General features: G+C 40.4%; 1 protein-coding gene across 2 annotated transcripts in view; it reads left to right on the top strand.

Annotated features, from left to right (window-relative positions):
- Nucleotides 1–27,628, top strand: part of ppp1r16b (protein phosphatase 1, regulatory subunit 16B) — a 74,181-nt gene continuing 46,553 nt past the window's right edge. For both annotated transcript variants that reach the window (XM_072683881.1, XM_072683880.1), the window contains exons 1-2: nt 1–90; nt 21,988–22,361. In XM_072683881.1, coding sequence (XP_072539982.1) covers nt 22,094–22,361 — 268 coding nt within the window. In that variant the 5' untranslated portion in view covers nt 1–90; nt 21,988–22,093. The remainder of the gene's footprint in view (nt 91–21,987; nt 22,362–27,628) is intronic.

Raw genomic sequence — 27,628 nt, 5'->3', positions numbered from 1 at the left:
CCTTACAAAGAGAGAGCGAGTCTCGCCACTTGCACTGACGGTTACTGATTTTGGAGTAGCAGCTTTAGCAAACATAACGGGCAGTGGACGGTAAGTACCTACCCCTTTAACGCCCTGATTTCTGCACGTTTCGACAGTAAAAATGACAACCGAATTCATTCGTTCACTTACGTTTTTGATTGTGTATGTTGTAGCAGCAAGGGTCAGAAGCAGAGCCAGTAAGTGTGATGCTTGGTTTTTACGACACTGAGCATCTCATCTGGCTTTTCTGCAACTTTATGGTCTCCGCATGAATACATTCTGCCCTTTTTCGAAGATGTGACTGCTTACATTTCGGGTGCATCATATGTTTCTCAAGGCTTTTTAGAGAGTTATGTGGCAATCTTTAGCTACGAGATGTTTTCCAGTTATACTAAACTTCGACAACTGCTACAGCGCTTAAGTCCAATGGCGGGGCGGCATTGAATCGTTTATAGTGTGTTTATGTAGGATGTGGTTAAAACAATGTGGCGTGGAGACCCAGCGGATGTTCCTCTCAGTCATCATTTTAAGATTGCTGTGAGGTAAAAATAATTTGACTGTACAGCATAAACGCAAGCCACTGTTAATAGGTACATGATTAGCTACAGATCTTGCTTCTAGCCAAATCACCAATCGGATTTACAGCCGTAACGAGCAGCTTGGAGAATTCTACTATTTATAGTGGGCTTCCTCTTACAGGCTCCTATGTTGGGCTAATTTATCTGTTCTGATGGCTGATGGGCATAGAATTAACTATGCATCATAGTAATGATATTAAATCATGAGATCAGAGTGTGAAATCATAAACTTCACTTCCAGAAGAGTGTGAAATCATAAACTTCACTTCCACTCTAAAGAACACAATGTTTTAAATGTGGGTAATATGTTTTGCTAATACGTCTGTATAACACCTTTGCAGATGTTTGGATACAAAAACATCTTACTCACATTTCTTGCAATTCTGCTACTATCCTGTCTCCAGAGGTATAAAAAGAAACTTTCATATAGTGTTGTATCTCTCTCTGTCCTGTCTACCAAAAAAAAGTTATGATTAGCAGATACAGATAGGTCTGTTGTGGTGAAAGAATTAACCCTGCAATGATTTAGGGTGGCTCAACATCGCGATATGCGGTTGTACCATCAGTCACAAGTGGAATTGTGGTTATTGCGCCAGCCCTAGATACAAATGCACAAGTACAATTAATATTAAAAATGTAAATAGAAAAATAATTGAGAATAAAACAACTAAAGAGTGACATGTAACTAGAAAAGTGCATTTTCTGCTGTTGCTAAGCAGTTGCTATACTGTCTCAGGTGGTTGATTTGCGGTTTCAAAATGGTTGCTATGCTGTTTCAAGTGGTTGCTATACAGTTGATAGATGGATGCTATGTTATTGCTATTCTGTCCCAGATGGCTGCAAGAATGGTGTTAGATTGTTTGATGGTTTGTGGGGTGCTGCTGATATGACATGTCTCTAAATCTTGTCTTATGGTTATGATGCTGTTTCTTTGAAGGACACATGCTAAGTATTATTTTGAGGGGGAATAAAATTGTAAGTCCATGCGGGCTGCTGTGAACGAATCAACGTATCCAGAGCATTAAAACCTTTACATTTACATTTATGGCATTTATCTTATCCAGAGCGACTTACAAAGTGCTTTGCTATTTACCCAAGAAGACCTTAGCTAGTTAGAATAGACTAATAGTTCAAAGATACCTTTAAGCTTAGACATTACTAAACACAAGACAATAAGGTGACCAAGTATTCGTCCAAGTATTCTCTGAAGAGGTAGGTCTTCAGTCTACGTTTGAAGACAGCGAGCGACTCGACCGTTCTGACGCCCAGGGGAAGTTTGTTCCACCACTTTGGTGCCAGGACAGAAAAAAGCCTGGACGCTTGTCTTCCGCGGATTTTGAGGGATTGCCATCAAGTACGGAGGGGCTGGTCTGTTCTTGGCTTTGTAGGCCAGCGTCAGGGTTTTGAATCTGATGCGGGAAGCTACAGGAAGCCAGTGAAGGGAACGCAGCAGTGGAGTGACATGGCTGAATTTAGGGACATTATTATATAGGGAATTTAAAACATCATAGTTGGCAGTAAGGAAGTGGAGATCATGTTCATTGTAGCACTGAGGCAGGAAGAGGGCATCTCAATACATTGATGGAAAAAAAACAAAGGGATTAAGAGGGTTGTAGCAAAGCAAACTTACAGAACAGGAGAATCTAGTCCACAGCTTGTGTGAAGAGAATATTAAGCTTTGGTAAGACTTAAAGGTTGAGAGTGTAAGTCCTGATTGTTTTAGAGTTGGGGAATCTTATGAGGAAAAAGCTCTTCCCCATGCATTGTTTTTTTTCTGTTTGAGGAGCTGCCACTAGACCAGTGAGCAAAGTGTACATGGCAGGATTTAAGAAACACTGCAAGACACTGCAAGGGCCAAAACATTAAATAAGATTTATATGTCAGGTAGAGTATTTTATAATTATGTGGAATTCCACTAGTATTTTATTGATCAAGCTGGACCTCATTTAACAATTTGCATGAGCTTCCAGCCAGGAGATTAAGGTAGCCTAGCCTTGAAGTTATAAATGCATGTTCCAGCTTCTCTTCATCTTTTAGAGTACATTTTGCGGTTTGGCAATATCACAGAGATAATAATCAGCTCATTTTGAATTCTGAGTCAAAAAAGACCATTGACTTTATTAACTATTGGGTATTGGGTATGACTGAGAAATCATCTAAATTTACGGCAACATTAGCAAGTTCACTTTTCTCTTATATAGCGACCTAGTAAAAAAAAAACTAAATTGAGTGTTATTCAGGGGTTTCCAGTCTTCACAGGCAGTTGCTAAGATGTTGTCAAGTCAAGTCAAGTGGGTTTATTGTCATTTCAACTACAGTGGGGAGAACAAGTATTTGATACACTGCTGATTTTTCAGGTTTTCCCACTTGCAAAGCATGTAGAAGACTGTAATTTTTATCATAGGTACTCTTCAACTGTGAGTGATGGAATCTAAAACAAAAATCCAGAAAAATACATTGTATGATTTTTAAATAATTAATTTCCATTTTATTGTGGGAAATAAGTATTTGATCATCTATCAACCAGTAAGAATTTTGGCTCTCACAGACATGTTACTTCTTCTTTAAGAAGCCCTCCTGTTCTCCACTCATTACCTGTATTAACTGCACCTGTTTGAACTCGTTACCTGTGTAAAAGACACCTGTCCACACACTCAATCAGTCAGACTCCAGCATCTCCACAATGCCCAAGACCAGAAAGCTTTGTAAGGACATCAGGGATAAAATTGTAGACCTGCACAAGGCTGGGATGGGCTACAGGACAATAGGCAAGCAGCTTGGTGAGAAGGCAACAACTGTTGGTGCAATTATTAGAAAATGGAAGAAATGCAAAATAACGGATAATCTCCCTCGGTCTGGGGCGCCATGCAAGATCTCACCTCGTGGAGCATCAATGATCTTGAGGAAGGTGAGGAATGAGCCCAGAATTACACGGCAGGACCTGGTCAATGACCTGAATAGAGCTGGGACCACAGTCTCAAAGAAAACAATCAGTAACACTCTACGCCGTCAAGGATTAAAATCCTGCAGTGCACGCAAGGTGACCTTCCTCAAGCCAACGCATGTCAAAGCCCATCTGAAGTTTGCAAATGACCATCTGAATGATCCAGAGGAGGAATGGGAGAAGGTCATGTGGTCTGATGAGACAAAAATAGAACTTTTTGGTTTAAACTCCACTCGTCATGTTTGGAGGAAGAAGAATGATGAGTACAACCCCAAGAACACCATCCCAACCGTGAAGCATGGCGGTGGAAACATCATTCTTTGGGGATGCTTTTCTGCAAAGGGGACAGGACGACTGCACCGTATTGTGGGAAGGATGGATGGGGCCATGTATCGTGAGATTTTGGCCAACAACCTCCTTCCCTCAGTAAGAGCACTGAAGATGGGTCGTGGCTGGGTCTTCCAGCATGATAACGACCCAAAACACACAGCCAGGGCAACTAAAGAGTGGCTCCGTAGGAAACATCTTAAGGTCCTGGAGTGGCCTAGCCAGTCTCCAGACCTGAATCCAATAGAAAATCTTTGGAGGGAGCTTAAAGTCCGTGTGGCCCAGCGACAGCCACGAAACCTGAAGGCTCTGGAGGAGATCTGTATGGAGGAGTGGGCCAAAATCCCTGCTGCAGTGTGTGCAAACCTTGTCAAGAACTACAGGAAACGTCTCATCTCTGTAATTGCAAACAAAGGTTTCTGTGCCAAATATTAAGTTTCTTTTTCTGGTGTATCAAATACTTATTTCCCACAATAAAATGGAAATTAATTATTTAAAAATCATACAATGTATTTTTCTGGATTTTTGTTTTAGATTCCATCACTCACAGTTGAAGAGTACCTATGATAAAAATTACAGTCTTCTACATGCTTTGCAAGTGGGAAAACCTGAAAAATCAGCAGTGTATCAAATACTTGTTCTCCCCACTGTACATACAGAGTACACAGTGAAATGAAACAACGTTCCTCCAGGACCATGGTGCAACATAGACAGTGCATACAAGACACAAGTGCAACACAAACAAACAAGTGTGGACAGACAACACAACACAGTACAGACCAGAGAATAATAAATAATGACGGTAGTGTGCAAGTTGTGCAATGTGCAATAAATAGAGTCCAGTGAGGTAGTAAAGTTATTAGTGCAAATGCTTGTGCAAAAAATGCTTCCCATGTTATCTGGGGTAAATGGTTGGAAAGAGGGAGAGTGTACATGTACCAGAAAGATATCAGTTCAGAAGTTGAGTTGTGTTGAGGAGTCTGATGGCTTGGGGGAAGAAGCTGTTGCAGAGTCTGGTCGTGTTGGACCGGGTGCTGCGGTACCTTCTTCCTGATGGCAGGAGGGAGAACAGTCTGTGTGAAGGGTGGGTGGAGTCATCCACAATGCTGGTTGCTTTGCGGATGCAGCGGGTGGTGTAAATGTCCATGACGGAGGGGAGAGAGACTCCAATGATCTTCTCAGCTGTCCTCACAATGCGTTGGAGGGACTTGCGGTCAGAGGCTGTGCAGGTCCCAAACCAGGCAGTGATGCAGCTGCTTAGGATGCTCTCTATGGTTCCCCTATAGAAGAGGGTGAGGATGGGTGGAGGGAGACGGGCCTTTCTCAGCTTCCGGAGGAAGTAGAGACGCTGTTGGGCTTTCTTGGCTGTAGAGCTGGTGTTCAGGGACCAGGTGAGGTTCTCCGCTAGGTGGACACCAAGGAACTTGGTGCTCTTAACGATCTCTACAGAGGAGCCGTTGATGTTAAGTGGAGAGTGGTGCGGTCTTGATTTCCTGAAGTCAACAACCATTTCCTTGGTCTTCTCTACATTCCAGTGAAGGTTGTTGACTGTACACCAGTCTGTCAGCTGCTGCACCTCCTCTCTGTATGCTGACTCGTCGCCTTTGCTGATGAGACCCAGCACAGTTGTATCATCGGCGAACTTTATGATGCTGTTAGAACTGTTTCGCAACACAGTCATGAGTCAGCAGGGTGAACAACAGAGGACTCAGTACACTGCCCTGGGGTGCCCCAGTGTTCATGGTGATGGTGCTGGAGCTGCTGTCCCCGAACCGGACTAACTGGGGCCTTCCTGTCAGGAAGTCCAGGATCCAGTTGCAGAGGGGGGTGTTGAGGCCCAGCAGGCTTAACTTCCTGGTGAGGTTCTGTGGGATGATGGTGTTGAATGCTGAACTGAAGTCTATGAACAGCATTCTGACGTAGGTGTCCTTCTTCTCCAGGTGGGTAAGGGAGAGATGAAGGGTGGTGGTGATGGCATCGTCCGTGGAGCGGTTGGGACGATATGCAAATTGCAGGGGGTCCAATGAAGAGGGCAGTTGGTTCTTGATGTTCCTCATGACTAACCTCTCGAAGCACTTCATGATGATGGGCGTGAGAGCTACGGGACGGTAGTCATTGAGGCAGGACACCGTGGACTTCTTCGGCACGGGGACGATGGTGGTGGTCTTGAGGCACGTTGGGACAGTGGAGCTGCGCAGGGAGACGTTGAAGATGTCCGTGAGAACATCTGTCAACTGGTCTGCACACTCTCTGAGCACTCTGCCGGGGATGTTGTCTGGTCCTGCAGCTTTCCGTGGGTTGACTCTGCGCAGAGTTTTCCTCACGTCCACTGCAGTCAGGCACAACACCTGCTCGTCTGGCTTGGGTGTGGTCTTTCTCACCAACGTGTTGTTCTGTGCCTCAAACCGTGCATAAAAGTCGTTCAGGGCATCGGGGAGGAAGGCATCACTGTCACAGGACGGTGGCATTGTCCTGTAGTTTGTGATTTCCTGGATGCCCTGCCACATGCGCTGTGTGTCACCGGTGTCCTTAAAGTGGTTGTGGATTCTCTGGGCGTGTGCGCGCTTTGCCTCTCGGGTGGCTCGTGACAATTTGGCTCTTGCTTTCCTTAGGGCCGCCTTGTCACCCACTCTGAAGGCCGAGTCGCGGGTCCTTAGTAGCGCACGCACCTCAGGAGTCATCCACGTCTTCTGATTTGGGCGTGTGGTGATGGTCTTGGAGACAGTGACATCATCAATACACTTGCTGATGTAGCCAGTGACTGATGCTGTGTACTCCTCCAAGTTAACAGAGTCGCCTTCAGTCGCAGCCTCCCTAAACATGTCCCATGCAGTGCACTCAAAACAGTCCTGAAGGAACTGGTCTGAAGCGTCTGATGAGGGGTGTGTAAGCTGGAGTCAGATACACAGACATGTGGTCCGAGAACGCGAGGTGGGGGCGGGGCTCGGCCCGGTACGCGCCGGGGATATTTGTGTAAACCAGGTCCAGCGCGTTCGCTCCTCTCGTGGCAAAGTCCACATGCTGATGGAATTTAGGGAGGACTGACCTGAGATTTGCATGGTTGAAATCTCCGGCGACAATGAACAGCCCGTCTGGATGTTTGGTCTGCAGATCGCTGATGCCCCCGTGCAGTTCCCACAGTGCCTCCTTAGCATTAGCATTAGCGCTAGCGCTAGGCGGTATGTACACGATGCCAATGGCAAGGAAAAAGATAAAAGTAAGCATTAGAAACCTCCTGCTTATCCAGTCTTGTGGATAACTGTGACAGTTTTTAAAGAGGTTTAGCTGATAAATAAAGCTAGGTGTTCTCAGCATAGCAGTGCAAGTTAATATCATGTCTTTAAATGACTCAACCCAGTACATATAGTCCCCAAAATTTCCAAAAAGTATGGGACAATAGGAAAGTGGGATTTCTGTTATTGACAATATTTGCTCTTTAACGCTCAATCAAAATTGCTGTACTTCAGAACAGGACTGCATAGCATGTACCAAGCTATATTCCGCCATATTGGCCAAGCTTATGTAATATGCAAGGTTTCAACTGTAGTCTTAACTCTATCCCTAGACATTCTTGCAATATTATAGGGGGGGTGTTGTCATTTATACCCTTCTTGTAGCGCTTTATCATGAGGTACATCAAAAGCCAGCTCCCCCACAACAGGGCACACTTCAGTTTGCATTTCATCCCAACAGTTCTACAGACAATGCAGACAATACAGACAATCTGACACTTATGTCAGAATGCTCTTACTTCAATTCAGCATTCAACGGAATCATCTCTCAGCATCTGATTAAAAACTGAGCCTGCTGTGCCCTATCAAGTCCCAACTGTGGAGGGCCTCATTAGCAAGAATGACAAGTCGGAATACAAAGGAGGTGCAGCACCTAACCGACTGGTGCAGAACCAGCAAATAAGTATTAAACACGTCACCAATTTAAAGTAAATATATTTCTAAAGGTGCTATTGACATGAAATTCTCACAAGATGTCAATAACAACCCATTCAGTCCACAGATGTCCATAAATTATTTGTAGTAATGAGAACTCACACAGGGAAAAATAATTAAACACAAAAAGAAAGAGAAGTGCAAAAATGACACCAGCTGAAATCTGGGTTTTTTTTTTTGTTTTTTGTTTTTTTTTTTCTTCTCCTTCTATCTTTCTCCACACAAGGCTTTTCGACTCAAAGGTATATGTGACCAAAATAGATTTTAACCAACTATATGGAAAAAGGTTGACCTGGACTGTGCTAACTGGCAAGCTTGTTCTAACGCGGTGAAACAGCTATGTTTTTTGTTAGTTTTTTTTTTTCCCTCCAGTTTTTCAAGCTTTGGTGGACTTTTTGCTCCCTCAGCTGTGGGCATGAGAACTGGGTTTTTTTCCTTCCCTCTTCAAATATGGGTCAAACTCCCATATTGCAGTGCAGTGTGTTCACATGAGCAAACACATTTGCCAAGTTTAACAGCAAAAAAACTAACAAACTGAAACTGTGTGTAATTTTGTTTTTTTGTTTGTTTTTTTATTGTTTGTCTAGTGTAGATATTTAGTGGTATTTAGAGTTTCTGGGTAAACTCTAAGTACTACTCATTATTTTGTACTTATTGCTTATGCAGCATGTTTAGTCACCTTGACTTATCTGACATATCTGACTCTGAACCTGCCCCCAGACTGAGGTTGCCACAGCAGTCTAGCACAGCAATAGCTGACCAAGTCCAATCCAGTTTCGGGCTAGAGAGCCACAGAAATGGTTCACTGTCCTTAGGACGCATATTCTCACTTGGACACAGTTCTGTGATCTATTTAAGAAGGTCTTTCTCTCCTGTTCCTGTAGGGCATAGCTTAAATCGTTTTGGTGTCTGTCTGTTGTCAGAGACCGTCAATCTGCCATGAATACCATTAAAAAAATTTGCTTAACATCCTCGCCTGTCTTGAGATTCCCTGACTTTTCAAGCCCATTCTTCATACACACTGACGCAGGGCTGGGTGCCGCCAGAAAAGAGTGTTTGGTCGTCATCTCGGCCCCAGAACATGTTAGGCCCTATGTTCAAGGTCTCCACTGCTCCCTGACGACTGCCATTCACACGTATGTGGGTAACAAACACTCTTCATGGGATAAATATGTCCCTCAGATCTGTTTTGTCTTGAGAACTGCTCCACACGAGAGTACGGGGCTTAGCCCGTCAGTAATGCTTTATGGAAGGGAGTTGAACACCCTGCTCAACCTTATCACACAGCCTTCCTGTGAGGGATCCGAAGAACTGTAGGTCCCAAACCCGGAGCACCTAATATCCTCCCTGAGAGAAGCACATGATTATATCAGAGTAGTGTTACAAGAAAGCTAGAAAAGGCGCAAACACTACTATGACCTTAAATCCAGACCTGTCATATCAGCTGGATGACCTTGTCAGAGTCAAGCAAACTTGCAAACTTGTGCAGCCACACATTGAGTGCTCAGAGTCCCGGGAAGCTGAGGTCTGCTTAGACCTTGACTTTAGTTACCCAGATCTGTCCAGACTGTCCAGAAAAAGTACATGCTGAGTCCCCAAGTGACCTTTTCGACTCATTTGGTGACCACAGACGATTTCCCCGACTGTAACCTGACTTGAATCATTCCAGTCATGACACCCAACACTCCACATCTTGACCCACTAACTGACTAACTGACACTAACTTGAGACCCACTGACTGACTTTGAGTTTGTCCCTGACCCTTTTAGTCAAAATAATGTCAGGCCTAAATGTGTCCCCAGGGTCACTTCAGGTTGGACAATGTCTAGATGGACCAACCCTCATCATACCGACAGACTGAACCTTTAGTTACTTAATACTATGGGTATAGATAAGGGTCTGTTGTTCTGTTCAACTTTATAAGTGTTCATTCACCTAGTAAGTGTTTGAGGGCTGACATGTTCTGTGTCAATATACAACTATTGGGCTAATCTAATTGTTATTGATTGCTGGACATTAAGAGGGTTACTGAGACCATGCACCTTTTTGGATTTAGTTTTGTTTTCTGTTTTTGGGCCTAACATGTCATCTGGCATCTCCTGACATGTATGTGTATTTTGTATGTGGCTGACAGTTTTCACCCTGTCCATGCGTGGGAAAGGATAATGTTGGTATGTTCCTCCCTGTGTACAGTCTCTTTCTTATCTGGGGAGAAATGTAACAGATCAAAGTACAGCTACGCTGTGCCTTTAAGAGATTCTAACTCTTCTAGGGGTAAGCTGCCCCTGTGTTGTATTAGACTTTCCAGTAATACAGAGCTCCATGCTATATTCTTTTTTTCATGTATGAACAGCATGTTTGCAGCCGTGCGACCTGGCATAATCTGGTCCGGTGTAATAAATAAACTAACCCTTCATATTGCCCAAGTTATGGCGTCTGTGTGGTATCCTGAGTGCCAAGCTAACGACTACCTACCTACCACACAGCCCCCAAAGTCCGGAGCTTCCTGGCCTGCACTAACTGTGTGATAAATACTTTCAAGTGTTCCAAACTGATGGCATTAGTTACTGACAAATTTCCAAACTACTGAAGGTTCTAGTGAGCACTGTTGAGGACATAATCTAAGAGTGGAAAGAACATCATTTCACTATAAACTGGCTGCGACCTGGTGCTCTCTGCAAGATTTCAGACGGAGGATTACAAAGAATTATCAGAGGAGTTAAGGACTACCTGTGGAGAGCTACAGAAACACCTGGAATTAGCAGGGACAATTGTTTCAAAGACAATAAGAAATGCACTCAACCACCTTGGCCTGTATGCATTCTCAACATGCTAGACTCCATTGCTGAAGAAAAAGCATGTTTAAGGGTTTGCCGAACACCATTTAGACAGGCCTGTAAAATACTGGCAGAATATAGTCTGATCAGATGAGACTAAAATTAAACTCTTTGGATGCCATAATATACACCATGTTTGGAGGTCAAAAGGCACAACATATATCCCCAAAAACACCATGCCTACAGTGAAGTTTGGAGGTAGGTAAATCATGGTGTGGGGTGTTTTTCAGCATGTGGCACTGGCATGCTTCAAATAATTGAAGAAAGAATGAATGGACAAATGTACTGAGACATTCTTCTGCTGCCAGAAAAATCTGCTGCCATCTGCCAGGATGATGAAGATGAAATGAGGGTGGACACTTCAGCAAGACAGTGATCCCAAACACACATTCGAGGAAACTTGCAGTTGGTTTCAGAAAAAGAAAATAAAGCTGCTAGAATGGGCCAGCCAATCACCTGACTTGAATCCAATTAAAAATCTATGGAAATGTTGGTGTGAAGGAATGGGCCAACAAAGGCCTTTTTACAAAGTATTAAATAAATTTTAGTAAGCGTGTTTGTTACTTTTTCCCATTTGTCATGTCAATAGCACCTTTTAGAAATAATTTTACATTAAAAAAAGATAATAGTGACGTGTTCAAAACCTTTCACACTCTGTATCTGTGAACATGACAAACTAAGGAGATGGTTGTTGACTTCTGTAGAATACGAGGTGATCACCCCCACTGGAAATCAATGGTTCTGCTGGGGTTTGATCATCAGAAATAACCACTAGGAATGGCTAAGATTTTATGCTCACTGCAGAATAAGCTTATAGATCATTAAGAAAGCATATTCTGTTCATGTTTAGACATGTGAAACGAGGTGTAATGATCAACAAAAATCGTGTTACCTTGTTATTAGTTTAATGACCACCCTTAATCTTAGATTATCTGGAAGCAGTAAGTCTCCTAATCTAATGGGCCAATAACCGAATTTTTGTTATTGCCATATTAATATATTGAGCCACCTGTCTGTAAAATGAGAAGTCATGACGCTGGTTCAGAAAGCATCATGATTACTCAGACACCTAATTCACATGTTCGGAATAATATATACATAATATATGATCATCAGCCTGCATCATCATCTCTATTGCTTGTGCGTACAGTCCTTAATTTTCCCCCTTACATACAACTTTCTACTACACAGCTAGACAGATTCACAGTATTTTTGCTATTTGAATAGTAATTTACTCAGATTTGAAATGAAATACTTTATTTTGAAGTACTGGATTTCTGATAAATGTTCTTCTATAAATGTTACCAGTTACCTTATTGCTTACCTTTATGTGTGTAACATTCTATATATTGTGAGAATTGTTACTTTTTACACTATTGTTACTTAAGGTTTTCTTGCTGTTAATTGTCAGGTGTATCTGTAATTAATAGGTAGTGGCAGAGGTAATGTGCAGAGTGGATTTATTAGGGCTAATCCAAAACATCTGTCATAGGAAAGGGACAGGCAGGTACATCACAGGCTGGTTTATAGTCAGAAGCCACAAAACAAGCACAGAATGTCATAAAGTCTCAGAAATCGGAGTATTAACCAAAGGGGCAATGAGCACCACGCATGAGGTCTGGGCATATGAAAACCTGAAACACAGGATTGAGAGTCAACAGAATTTACAGCAGGCACTGGAGAAACCTAGAGCTCTGAATCAGGAAAGCAACAAACTGGCAAATGCCTTCCCTGCCTGGGGCGTGCTCCTTGGTCTTCATGGTGCCCCTTGCTTAATTTTTTGCAGACACTGGGGCTTTTCATAACAGGTGTATACGTACTGAGATCAAGTGAGAGATCATGCGACACTTGGATTGCAAACAGGTGGACTAATTATGTGACTTTTGAGGGTATTTGTTATGGGCCTTATAGCTAAGGGGGTGACTACATGACAACTCATATTTTTGTGGGGGCCGTAGTGAGCCATCACACTGCATAAGGGTTTTTTTTATATTATAAGACTATGTATTTGCACCAATTTGGGCTGTTTTGTGTAGGCCTATTGCATAAAATCCTATTAAAAGCAATGTCCAGGTTGTAAGGCAGCAAAATGGGAACAACAGGGGTGAATACATTTGCAAGGCACTGTACACAGAGCAGCATAGCCCTCCATCACAACCACCACCAAAAAAATATCCTGGCGAGCTTTTTCCTTTTGCTTAGAAGCAAAAACAGACTCAAGGAGGTCCCAAAATTCAGCTAAGAGCTGAGTTTCCTTGTTGTATTGGTAAAATATTTGAACCACCCAGTTCAAGGCAGGCCCCCGCACTTTAGAAAGCCAATATGGTCAGGACCCCACAGTAGAAGTGGGGGTGTGCTGGTGGTGTCCTTAGGGGTAACACAACTCGCTGCAGCCTTAGTTGGCAAAATCTTCTATAATGAATAGGCTGGGGCAGGCTGCATGTGTTTCAGCCCATATGTATAAAACGGGTTGCGGTTCATAGTGTGTGTGTGTGTGTGTGTGTGTGTGTGTGTGTGTAGAGAAAGAATGAGACATTAGCTCTGTGTGTGTTGGGTGAAGTGTCTGAAATGTCTCGCATAAGTTTCAATAAGCAAGCTGGTTTACTTTATATCAGGTGGATGTGAAATCTAAGCCATAACTGCAGTAATGATGATCATTTTTGGTGTAAAATGAGTGTAGTGACAGTACTGTGGTTTTCTCTAAAATCAGATTTTAAAATCAGTTTACAGAAGGCTCAGTAATGGGCTGGATATGTATTAAAATGTTATATTGTCCCTTTTTCCTCATTGGGCAATCATCACTTAAACCAAGATCAAATACACCCGTCAGTATTCTTTTTTTTTTTAACATTTAAATACATCTAGATCTTTAAAAATCAGATTGGTTGGGTCATTTGCCATAAACAACTTCCAGATAATCAGTGGCACTACTCAAGCGGTTTCAATTATAATCACCATCTCATTAAAAGTATTTTCTCTGAATTATTAAAAGAGGCCAAGAGATCAGCTGTTTAATCAATACTATAAGTTATACTTTGCTAATAACATATACTTTATGTTGCTTGTTCATTTACTCATTTTATTCACTTAGTCATTCTATGTCTTTCTATAGCTGGCCTGCTTTAAGCTTTTGACTGGGGAAACACTGACCCAGAAAGAATCTTGACTGAAGTCTTTTAGTTCTGTCTCTCTCTCGCTTTTGTTCTCCCGCTTTCGCAGTGCTCTCTCCTGTACCAAGTAGGGCAGCTATTCCATCCTGAATTTAACAGTGTCTCATAGGATGTGTTAAAAGGAAAGATGGAACATACAGAAAGAAATAGTATATTATCACTTTCAGTAGTAATATATTGGTTTTAATAGCTAAAAAGCTAATGATAGGGCATCAATTAGAAAATAAGATATCTGGCCCTCTCCTACATTTTTATTTAAAAAAAACATAATTGTTACAGGCAATGTTTTTTAACCATTATTACCATTTATTTATTTATTTCCCCCCTCCCCGTGTCTTCTTTTTCACATCAGTCTGTTCTCTGCTTAAGTGAAATCTGGAGCTATCCTGGCTTTTCACTGTATAGAGTGGATCATGACCCTACTTGTAGTCAAAAAGGCACGAGTGTGTTTTCTAGTTGAGATGTCACAAGAAGCAATACTTTGGTCCCAGGTCAAATTTAATAAAAAAAATTGACTGCTAAGAGTCTCCAGAACTGAAGAGCAGCAAAATAATCGTACACAAGTAGTATACATCAAATCACTTTTGTCACAACATTACACAGGTGTAAAGGTAAGTAAAAAAACGTAGGGGCAGTCCCTCACAGTAAAAAGTAGATATTTACAAAATAGAAATATTAAATATATACACTACCACATAATATGCATTTACTATACACACGTTATATCCACACTGTCTCCACTGTGTTAGAAATCCGGCGTCCAGGAGACAGATTCAGGAGTCAGGAGACTGGATCTTCAGTGTTGATGAGTTTATTGGTACACACAGAGATGTACAACTCGATCGGTCACGGTCAACCCAGTCTGATTAGGGGTATTTTGAGAGGGCCTTATATACATTAGAAATTGTGGGAGGAGAAAGGTTGATGAAGAGGAGTTTAAGGAGGGGTAGGAGGAGGATGAAGGATAGGTCACTTGGAGTATCAACAATAGGGGGGTGATAGTTATCACTTTAAAGAGGGGTAGGAGGTGGGTGAAGTTCAGGTGGGGTTGAGGGTTATCACACATCAAAGGTCATCGGTATGCTCACTTGATTGTTGTCACCTTTTGGGGGTTATACGAATTATCATAGAGTGACCACTTTAGGCCGGCAGACGAAGGGTAACAAAAGGTGAGACAAAGGATTAAGAACCATTTGATAACTTGAAACCACATGAAAGTAATGTTAGAAAAGACCATATTTTCTCTCAACTGTTTACAAATAGACACTGGGTAGGTGTGAATACAAGTATAGTGTACGAAGTATTGGTGGGTGTTGTGTGACAGAGCATAGGAACAGTTCCGGTAAGTATGTGCAGGGTGCAGAGTGTGTTTGTATGGGATGGAGGTGTGTTGAGACAGGTGAAAAAACTTGTGGACTGTGGACTGTTGGTTCTGTTCTTCATGCTTTCGTATGAAAGATTCATACCAAGGGATTTATACCAAACCGCCTCAATGTTATTGGTGTGTGTGTGTGTGTGTGTGTGTGTGTGTGTGTGTGTGTGTGTCAACCTCTTTATTTAGTTCGTTTTCTTTCTAACATACAACTAATAAAGCCCCTGATTTGCAAATGTGTGCTCATTTGAGAGATTGGCATTGCCAATTGTGTTGCTTTTGGAGAAGCCACTTATCATATTAGTTGTGTTGAGACATTTAAACCGTTCTTGTTTGATTTATTGTGGCTAAAAAGTTGGTTTGTTTTGATAACTCCTGCGTTTTAACTCCCGATCGCTATGACAAATCACAGCTGTGTACTGTAAGGCAAAAAATCCTGGTTTGACAGTTTTCCTTATGAAAGCAGCCATGTTGCATAGTGTCTAGTCACTCAGTCTGACTAATGGGGCTGTATTCCAGCGGGAATGTGACATCAGTACATACCCTCTATGAGAACTCAAAGACCAGTGCTCCTCAGTGCAACTCTTTCTCTCTCTTTCTATCTGCTAAACATACACAGACCTTCTGTTGCTCTCACTCTCTCCTTATGCATTCAGAAGCACAGGATGTGCAAAACCCACTGCCTTCCGGTGTATGTGTGCATGTTTTTTTTTTTTTCTTTCTTCTAAGTGGTTTCGAATCCTCAGTATTTCCGTGCTTCCGAGGTTATAAACATGTGCATATGCACAGCACCCATACATGTTGCATCTACATACAGCATCTACTTTTAAAATGCATTTTTTATTTTGGTGTTTTATTAGTTTAATTTACTAGCAGTTTAGGAGCTTGCTGGAGAAACACCAAACCGCCAGATCAACCTGATGTCTCCTTATTGGGCTATTTAGTTATTCTGCCTGATCAGCAGTTTATTTAGAAAGTACTGATTAGTCAGTAATTAAACTGATATGAACAATTGATCTATGAACAATCCTTTCTGCGTGAGAGTATGTTTTTGCCTTTTTTGATTTGTGTTGTTTTGGCTTTGTGCTGCTAATGAATAGGCCACAACTGACTTTATCTATAAAAATCCATATATTGCTCTATTGTGATTGCATTGAGGATTAAAAACCAATAGAGAACACAAATGGACCATGAGAACGTATCGTTGCCATTGTATTGAGTATTGAAAACTCTCATGCTTGTGCATGTGTGTGAGTGCACATTTGCTTGTTTCTCTGATGGAATGAACAATGAATAATCATCCAAATTCTTTATAAAGATATGTTTGAAATACTATCAACGTTGTATTTAGACTGTGTTTACACAGCAGCTGAAAATGGCCCTAAGCTGATTATTTTGTCTGTTTAAAATTCACATTGTCTTCTTAATGTGACCAGTGTTTTTTTTCATGTAATGTTAGAATCACAAAAAATAAATCAATTTATTCATTAAATAGCTTAATCATTGGGCAGTGTGACCAGAAGGTTGCCAGTTTGATCCCCTGAACCACTGAACATGACTGAAATCCTCTTGAGAAAGGCACCTAAACCCTAACTCAAGCAGTGCAACATGTTCTGCTTCTTGAGAGAGCATATTAACTGGTAGTTTGAACAACTGTCTGGCTGCATCCAAACAGCGCAATTGGTGTTCTCAATATCGAGACCCAGCAATATATACGCAATTTAATGACCTTGACTGGGAAGTTTGTGTTCTGTAACCACACTTGGATAGGCTCTGGCTATATGTTTCTTCAGCCTGTGTTTGTTTGTTTGTTTTTGTAGCTTGCTACTTCCTGATCCAACACTCCAGTGAGTGTGTTTTATGGAACTCACAACAATTGGGGAAAATTTTTATTTTTATTAGGTAATCCTAATGCTGGAAATGAGTAGAGATTTCTTTCAATAAAGTTCAATAAATGTCCTTACATGCTGTCCATCTGCAGATCTTTCCAATCGAAGACATTATTTTGTTTTCTTTTTACTTCCAAAAGGTGGATGGAGTGGAGCTGTTGCACTGATGTTTAAAGTGTATGGACATGGTAACAGCCACAACTGCATCAACAACTACCTCCCCTTGTACACATGCAAATGAGAATAAAGGTCACTCAAGTGCATTGAGTGACCACTGTCCCCAGTCCAAATATGCCCAGCCCCATAAGTGAAAAGTGGAGATCTAGTTTGCTACTCCTTCTAAAGAAGTAACACTTTATTTGGAGTATGTAAGAGATTGATGTCTGCTGCCGCCTACCAGCGGAGAGTGATGGCAGCAAGGCACCGTTACCCAAGGGAACTCCAATCCCCTGATGTTTGAAAAGAGAAAAGAAAGGAGAAACAAGAAAAGCTAAAATGAAATGAAATTAACAGGGTTGTAAAAAAAAAACTGATCACAGCTCAACACTCAGATAGCTCAAAGAAAGCTTTGATCTTTTGTTTCATTGTTTAAAGAGCTGCTTCAGTTAGTTCCCTCTCCAGAGAGAGATGCATTTATTTGTTTTTCTGCTTTTGTTTTAGTGCTAACTGTCATAAGTCTGAGCTGCGCCATATTGGCATCTCCTTTGTTTGGTTTTCCCGCCTTTTCTATTTCATTGTTTTAAGGGGTGCAAGTCCACTAACTGCCTGTGCTAGCTGGTGGTGCAGTGGTAAAGTGTACAGTACAGCCATAAAAAGCACCCACCGGTTTTCCTCTCTGCACTTTGGTCCGATCCCTGACCGTCTCGTAACAGAAGTGGTCCTTTGTGCATGATTAGTAAAATCTTAAGAGTATCTGTAACAAATCAGTAAAGTAGCAACAAGTGAAGCATTATCGGAATATATTGCGGTAAATATCTTGATGTACTGTTGGTTACATCAAGTAGACTTAATATCATAATTAATATCATATAATATTTACTTCCATTAAGCAAAACCTAACCCAACACCTAACTCTAATCCTGGCCCTAACCTTAATCTCAACCCAAAACCTAATCCTAATCCTTGCACTAATCTCACCCCATGCGTCACTTGTGACTCAACTATAAAAGGTTTGCCGTCAGGTATGAAGTGTGTGTGGGTTTGATCCCCACCTCTGCTGCCACATTTCGCTTGGTCTATTTATCAGCGTTTGTAGTATTAATACATTTGGAGCAAAACTCCAAAATAATATGCTAATGAAGCATGTTTACTGTATTTGTGTTAAAATATGTTTAACAATCAAAATCGGTTCCTTTTTGACATTACATTTATGTGGCCCCTGTGGCCAACTGTAATGCACTTGCCTTTGTATATGAAGTATTTGGGTTTGATCCTCACCTCTGCTGTCATGGTCGCTGTGGGACCATTTAATTTAATGCATATGAACTTTATACCTGATAGGACATTGCCCTACATTTACCAGATAAGTAAAAATGTAATCAGTGTTCAAAAAATGCAAAATGGGATGACCACTGACAGTAGTTTAATTGAAAATGTCTTGACAATTGTTAAGAGGCATGAGATCCAGAGTGCCTTTAGAGTGCAACTTAGCATTCATAGGTATTCATAGTGAGCATTCAGAGTATGTAAGCAATAGAGGAAAGGATCAGCAGGCATAGCTACAGGGCCAAGACAATGACTATAGTGTGGAAGAAATGGATTATCTCAAAGAAATAGCGAAAGACAGGGGCTGTCCTTATACCAAAAGAGAAGGATTGTGTGGCCATTGCAGTTTCATCCTATAAGTTTACTTAATGTTATTCTATTAATTTAGTGTGGTTGCATGAATATGCTGAATACCTGAAATAAAAAAGCTAATTTACACTTTAGTGTAAAAGGCAGGGATTGGGATTTGTCCAGGTTGTTTAGAGAGGCACATCTCTATGTGGTATTCTTACTTCTGTAATGCTTTTGGTTCTCCACTATTGTGGAAGGCGTTTAATTTTTTTTTTAGGTTCCATATAGGATTACAGAACTGCTTAAGGCTTCTTTTGAAGATATTCTGTTTTGCTTTAATACTGAGAAGTCTGTCAAGTCCTAACAGCAGGAAATAGGTCAAATGACTGGGTACATAATCTTACCTTTAGCATTTACAATGAAGATGGAGTTGATTATTAGGGCTTCTAATTAGGCCGTAAGTGGGAAAAGAATGTGTGGTGGTACCCGGCCCCCGGCAAATAGGGCATGGATGGACAATATGACAACATTGACAACTACTCTCTTATGTACCCAGCAGCTACTGAAGTTTAGGTTGGCAAGGATGAAGGTTAAACTCAATGATTCTAGAAGTGTGTCAACCATGAAAGGAAAAGTATATCTTCTATACTGGAGAAACCAGCTTAGAATTTCAGTAGGTGATAGTGCAGCATTGCAAGATAAAAGCATCCTAGTCCAGCACCTCCTTGACTGTGTACGCGGGGGTTCCTTCAATGTCCACAAGTTCAGGGAGGATGTCTGCAAGTGACAAATCATTCAGCCAGGGACTACGGATTTGAACATAGAGACATGGAATGAATTATGGATTCTGGAGTGCGGTGGAGAGCTTGAGCTTGTAACAGACATTGTTTCTTTATTTTCTTTGTAATGACATAAGGACCAGAATACAAATTTTCGTAGGGGACCCTAGCCCTCAAATACCCCGTTGAGAGCCAGACTGGGGTCTCCCCTCTGTGTTGGTCTGCCTGCTGTTTGTAGTGCCGCAGGAAGGTCTGGATGTGTTGATGCGTGGTGCTCCAGACATCTTTGCTGTCGCGCACCCAGGAGTCGACAGCAGGCACAGACAGAATATTGTGTTATACTCTCAAAGCAAACAAACAGTTCTTAACAGTTCATTTCAGATTAAGTTTTAATTAAGAGCTTACGAAAGGAGAAGATTTGGTGGCTGTGGTGAGAGATCATGGGAGGCAGGCATGTATTAGACCAGTAGAGATAAGTGATGGGTGTTTTCAAATGAAGTCTGCTAAATCTATGCTGTTTAAATGAGGGCAGCCACGAAGGAACCGTCATTAGTAGCTGAAATATCTAGTCAATTAGGTTGTGAAAAAAGGGCTGATGTTGGGTGGGGATGGGCAGCATGTGACTAAAGGTATACAATCACTTCACGACAGATGATAACAAAGCTGTAGCTGATCGGGTCATAAACGACCACAGCAACAAAGAAGAAAGTGAGATTAATCCAACAAAAACTGACAAAAGAACGTGCCTACCTGTGTGCTTATCAGAAATGCGCTCAAGCACACAGCGACAGATTTAACCAGTCTCCATCCCCCTAAAGAAATCTAAACTAAAATTAGCAGTGTGGGACTACTTCTGAAACCCGTAAAACGGATGTGAGGATGGATTTTTTTCGTATCTTTATTTAAAAACAGAACATTGAATAACAGAGCAAATAAGTGCGTACAATAATTCAATAATAATAGAGTTTAATAAAAGTTATTAAAGTAAATCAATTTTATTCATAAATTAAAACTAAAAAAACTAAAATATTTTTTTAAAATTAGTGCGTTACTGATTCAAACACTGCACTGTATTGGAGTGAGGAGACAGACAGGATGAATTGAATTATTAATTAAAACTTGAAGCATAATCATTAATTACCACAATTTTGTACATGTTACATGTTTTTATAAAACACATTTAAACACTGCTTAAGAGAATTAAAATGATAATAAAAGTCAAAGCAAAAAACAGCATGTGCCGTCCTGTGCCGGATCGCAAAGTGTGAGTGCGCCGTTACTTTCCTCACTTCCAAACAGAACAAACTCAGGATATTGTAATGACTGTGCTCCCACACTTTTGAGGATTTAAGCCGAACCTTCTTTTCTGCGTCGGTTAGGTTTCATTCATGGAATATATTTACTTCTAGATGTTAAACTTATTTCGAAGATCACACCTCTGCTCCAACTCGCCCTTTTTTTTTCTTTTTTTTTTTTTCCAGCGTAGGCGAAATGCTGCAGGTGACGTAAGCAGAGATTACAAGGCAAGTAACACATGAATTGTGCAACACAACGATAATGAAATTCGTTGCAAACAATTTTCGATTATTATCGATTGTAACAATTCATTGTTGCAGCCCTAATACGGACATAAAGTGGCAGCTAAAGGAGCTGGAAATCTTGTGCGCGTGGCCGTAAAGCTTGTGCAGTGTTGGATGTGTGTGGCCGCGTTTAGGCCCTTTCACACCGATTCAGATTTTTCCATACCTAGCGTGAAAGACGCCATTATTTACGTGCATTTACTTAACAAAATTGATGTGCCTATTTTTCATCCGTTAAAATCAGGCTTGGTGTGAAAGCCTAGAGAATTGTATTATCTTTTATCTATTATCTATATTAGTCTTCCTGATCCAGCTCAGCCAACTGTCAGTCATATTCAAAGGGAATTAAGTTAGATCCCTTATCTAAACCATGCAAATCTTATACCGTTACAGCCCTACTTGGATCCATCAATGAGCTTAATGTAGTTTGGTTGAAAATACAAGAGCAGAAAACCGAATTGCGGAATTCTGCTAGCCAATGCAGGAAAGTTAGCATTTATGTGGTATAAATTGACCCATGACTTTTGTGTACCATTACACCTGTAGTAAAAACAAGCAAAAGTCAGCAATTGTAACTAAATTATATTTTAAATATAAAATCGAGCTCATAAACAGACATTTTTCACAACAGTCAACCAATATAACAAAATATAATTTTTTCATTTAACTGTTTCTAAACATGCTGAGTTTTATCCCATCAACAGCAGCAAAGGCACAAGACTTGAACCAGGAAATCACCCAATTATTCTTTCTTTCTTTTCCTGTAGGTAACATATGATGGGTGAAATCCTGATTACAGGAGCAGCTCTCACTGTGTTATTCTATTTCCCATCTATCAACATTCTATCTGTAAAATCAGATATATAGCTGAGAATGACCACTCATCTTGAACTGCTAACTGAATTGCAACAGCTGGACAAAGCGCCCAGTCTGGAACGTCTACGAGCAGCTCAGAAACGGCGTGCCCAGCAGCTGAAACAGTGGGCTGTCTATGAAAAAGGGATGCACAACAGGAAATGGAAAACTGACAAACAACGTGAAAGTGTAAATCATGGGATTGCACTAGTTAGTCACAAACGAGTGACATTTGCAATAAATGTGGCATTATTGGAGGCCTCAGCAAGAAATGACTTGGGAGAAGGTAAGTTATTCATTTATATACACTACATTTAGAACGACAATTGGGCAGATTCAGTATGTGTTACAGATAATATAGTGTAGACATCTAATTTTTTTTCACCTCCTGAAAGTATGCCTCACTGCGGCAGGTTGTGAATAATGTCTGGGTTGTAAATAATGTCCAGAGCTTCTCATTATGGCATGGTTTTAAAAGAAAAAAACAACAACAACAAAGGTGCTGAGTATGCAGTACCCATTGCACTTAATTATGCATGGATTGCCCCAGATCTTGATACACTGGATTGAATCTGGACACCCCTAGTTATTGTCAAGTTAGTTATGTATTAAAAGACTAAGGGGACCCAAAAAGTTTTATTGTCAACATTTTTTCCAAGTTTCAGTGTTTGCTTGTTGTCTCATAACCATAAACACAACATAAACAATAGGTTTTGTGTGTGCTTAGTTATTATACCTGCAAGTAGCTTAAAATCAATTTAAACCCTCACCTCAATGGTCAATATTCATACTCACCAAAAGTCAAATATTAAATATATTAAATATTTTGGCGCTATTCGCATTTATTAAAGGGCCAGTTTGAGTAAACATTGTGCTTGAACCCTGCTACACAACGTTGACATAAGGCTATAAGCATGTAATGAAAGATGCCATATTAGCATATGGCAGAATCTGTAAAAATGTCTGTAGAAATGACGTCATGTATCATAATTACTTAATTGAATGTTAATTATTTAATAATCATTCAATTAAAACTTATTTGTATAGCTTAACATTATCCGGAAGGTTATTCCTGAGTCTGGGGCTTTACAAGAAAAGTCTCACTCCCTGCTGAAAACTGAGTTCTGGGAATTAGTAAGAAGCCAGCACCCAGTGAATTAATTGGGATGGTTTATAATAGGAAATAAGATCTTACAGGTACTCAGAAGCAAGGTCATGTAGGGCTTTACATGTCAACAGAATTTTCTAATCAATGCGGAACTTGGCTGAAAGCCATTGCATTTCGGATAGAACTGATATGATCACATTTTTTTTTAGTAAGAACCCTGGCTGCAGCATTTTGGACGAGTTATCTGCTAGAACATCCTGACTACAGTGCATTGCAATAGTCTAGCCTTGAGGTAACAAAAGCATGTACTAATGGTTCTTTATCATGTAGGGATAAGGTAGATTTAACAGTAAGTCCACAGTTAACAAATTACGCCACAGTGTTTTTTGTTTTGTTTTTTTTTGTTTTTTTTTACGTGTGCCTTAATGACTTTCAAACTATGAATTCGATTCAGTTTCCTGTTTTTGTATAGTGTAATAAAAATAAGTAAATGTAAAAGTTTCATAAAATATGTGCTGGGGCTCCTTCATAATTTAATACTTTCAACCTTAAGTTTTTCACTAAGAATCACAATATAAAAAAAAATAGTAACATAATTAAAAATATATAACACGTACACAGTACAAGCACATGATCTCCCCAAATGCATACTGATTTTCTGGGCATCTATCAGTAGAACAGTTTCCTATTTTTCAACTGTAAGAAAGAACTTGAAACAATATACAAATATCAGGAGGGAGTGCTATTTTAAAGATGGATAAATGTTCATGAACCCGGACATTAAACAAGCTACAGTATTGACTGGTGATGTCACCACATTTCTGAAGGTAGATCTCAGATACTTGCATAATACAGTGGGGGAAAAAAAGTATTTAGTCAGCCACCAATTGTGCAAGTTCTCCCACTTAAAAAGATAAGAGAGGCCTGTAATTGACATCATAGGTAGACCTCAACTATGAGAGACGAAATGAGAAAAAAAAATTCAGAAAATCACATTGTCAGATTTTTAAAGAATTTATTTGCAAATAATAGTGGAAAATAAGTATTTGGTCAATAACAAAAGTTCATCTCAATACTTTGTTATAAATCCTTTGTTGGCAATGACAGAGGTCAAACGTTTTCTGTTAGTCTTCACAAGGTGGGTACACACCGTTGCTGGTATGCTGGCCCATTCCTCCATGCAGATCTCCTCTAGAGCAGTGATGTTTTGGGGCTGTCTGCAGGAAACACAGACTTTCAACTCCCTCCAAAGGTTTTCTATGGGGTTGAGATCTGGAGACTGGCTAGGCCACTCCAGGACCTTGAAATGCTTCTTACAAAGCCACTCCTTTGTTGCCCTGGCAGTGTGCTTGGGATCATTGTCATACTGAAAGACCCAGCCACGTTTCATCTTCAATGCCCTTGCTGATGGAAGGAGGTTTGCACTCAAAATCTCACAATACATGGCCCCATTCATTCTTACATGTACCAGTCGTCCTATTCCCTTTGCAGAGAAACAGCCCCAAAGCATGATGTTGCCACCCCCATGCTTCACAGTTCGTATGGTGTTATTTGGATGCAACTCAGCATTCACTCTCCTCCAAACACAATGAGTTGTGTTTGTACCAAACAGTTCTACTTTGGTTTCATCTGACCATAAGACATTCTCCCAGTACTCTTCCGGAACATCCGAATGCTCTCTAGCAAACTTCAGACGCGCCCGGATATGTACTGGCTTAAGCAGGGGAACACGTCTGGCACTGCAAGATCTGAGTCCCTGGCGACGTAGTGTGTTACTGACGGTAGCCTTTGTAACGTTGGTCCCAGCTTTCTGCAGGTCATTCACTAGGTCCCCCCGTGTGTCTACCTATGATGTCAATTACAGGCCTCTCTCATTTTTTTAAGTGGGAGAACTTGCACAATTGGTGACTGACTAAATACTTTTTTTCCCAACTGTAACTCATGCAGTGGACACATTTTTCTATTTAAAACATTTTACAGCAGCCTACACACATTGAGGAAGAAGTGTATTATTTTACCCTGTCAGCTTGGTCAGCACATCATATCTATGTTCTGGTGGCTTTTCCACATAAACACGGTTTGGCATGGACTGCTTACAAACCAGGCCCGGTTTTCTCTGCATGGTCATTTAACCATACTTGGGGCCCCAGAACCATTCGGTGGAAGAGCATAATGACTAATTCTCTCCATATCTGCACCACCTATGTGCCACAAGATCCTGGGTTATAATTGCAGTACAGGAAATGGTGGACACTGTATCTAATAAAGAAAATAATAGTTTAAGTGCACTGATCATTAATGTGGCGACAAGTACACTTTAGTACATCTTTAAGTTTAGCACATTTGATTTGGCTTGGTTTGAAATAGATGAATTATGGCCTCTGTTAATTTTTTGAGCTTAGGTTTACTGATCAATCTTTTATTAATAGTTTAGGTTTCATTACAGCCTTTTAAATAAACTTCAAAAGGGGTTCTATTCTGTCTTTTCTTAAAATGCACACTTTCCAAACTGACCGGTGTGGGGGGTGCAGACTAATGGGCCATTTTCTTTGACAGAAGAAAGGGAGGGGAACTCTCACTTGTGTGTTTACACCTACCTCCTAAATGTTTAATGTGTGAGCTACAAGTTTACTGTAGCTGTTTACTGTCTGTTTTTCACCATATATCTGTACCTTTGAAAATAGGTTTTTAGGAAGCTTCTGTATCATAATGACATTCTTAGCATAAACTTTGATTAAATTTGTAGAAATATCAAAGCATGCTGAACTACCTCAAACGTGTCTGAAAAGCCTCAGACTTGAATAGAACCTGTCTGGCAATGTAAAGCAGGCTAGAAGGTCTCACAAAGCAGCACTTAATTCCATGTTCCAAATACAGATGTGAAACAAAATAATACAAATTTACCAATCAATAAAGGATTTAGAACATTTGGGATGAAGGAAACAATGGTAAACCTTTCCAGGAGTGGCAAGCCTACCAAAACTTCACTAAGAGTGCATCGCCATCTCATCCAGCAGGTCACAGATGAGCCCAGATGAACAACTTAAGAACTGCAGTTCTCATTTGACCACTTAAGGTCAATATACATTTTTGTATAATAAGGAAGTAACTAGGCAAAAATGGCATCCATTGGGAAAATTGCAAGGCACAGACCAATGCTGACTAAATAGAACACAAATCAGAACACAAATGCTAAGATGGGACAAAGGATTGATTAAATGTGGTACTTTTTGGAAGACATGGGTCCTGTTATCTGACATGAAGCTTACTCTGTGTTTGACTATTAGAACATTGTACCATTAGTCAACCATGGTGGTGGTAGATGTGATGGTCTGGGGCTGGTTTGCTTCTGCTGGACCTGGATGTCATAACTGATGGAACCATAAATTCTGCTCTCTGTCAGAAAATCCTGAAGAAGAATGTCCATCAGTTTGTGACCTACACATCAAGTGCAGTTTGGTGATGCAGCAGGATAATAATCCAAAGCACTCAAATACGTCCACCTCTGAAGGGCTCAAAAAGGATTTTAGAGTTGCCAATTTAAAGCCATGACTTGAATCCCATTAAGATGCAATGGCAAAACCTTAAACAGGCAGTTTATGCTTGAAAACTCACCAAGAGTAAAACAAGTCCTTCCAAGTTATTTTAAATTTTGGTTACAGTTGTTACTGGAAAAATTAAACTTGGGATACGTTTACAATTTTTTTTACAGCACTGTATGACCTATGTTTAGAAGTCACTAATACAGAAATAGCTGATTATAACATTATATTATGAGACCAGTGAAATGATTTTAATCAAAATCAACATCACTTTGCACCCTGATATTAGGTCAATAGTTGGACCACAACTACAGAACAATATTTAGGATGCTGCATTGTCTAATTATTATTATCTTTATCTAATATCTAATGGTATTAAAGCACATAAATTCCTACTCCACAAACTGGGTACAATTAAAGTGTCCAGTGATTAGAATCACTGTTCGGAGGCGCAAAGCTTTGATATTGCACTATAGGGCATTGTTTTTCTGGTGTCCGCTTAATATAACAGATGTATAATAAAATCCTAAAATATTTTGTCAGTCCACATACTTCTTTCACTTTCAGTGGTCTGGTCTGTATCTCTCAGCTTGTAAAATGCATGTGAAAAAGCATTTCTTTTAGTGGTGGCTCAAAGCTCAAATTTCACTTCCCAGCTGTAGGGAGAGCAAGAAAGGACAATTCTTGCATAATGCTGTTTTAAGGTATTGTATTACATTATGTTAATCTATGGCTCATTATTCAATTGATAAGTATATATAAATATAAAATCATATACACTAATATTTTTTATATTCAAGAGGAGGCTTTTATCTCACTTAATGGACAATCTTTCAAAAAATGGATCACTTCTCCCAGAACATTGTTATAATCGCAAATGCTTTGGTATATACATGTTTACAG

The sequence above is a fragment of the Salminus brasiliensis genome, chromosome 7 (assembly GCF_030463535.1).
Source record: "Salminus brasiliensis chromosome 7, fSalBra1.hap2, whole genome shotgun sequence".
In the NCBI taxonomy this organism is placed as follows: Eukaryota; Metazoa; Chordata; class Actinopteri; order Characiformes; family Bryconidae; genus Salminus; species Salminus brasiliensis.
This window is presented reverse-complemented; position numbering and strand designations above follow the sequence as displayed.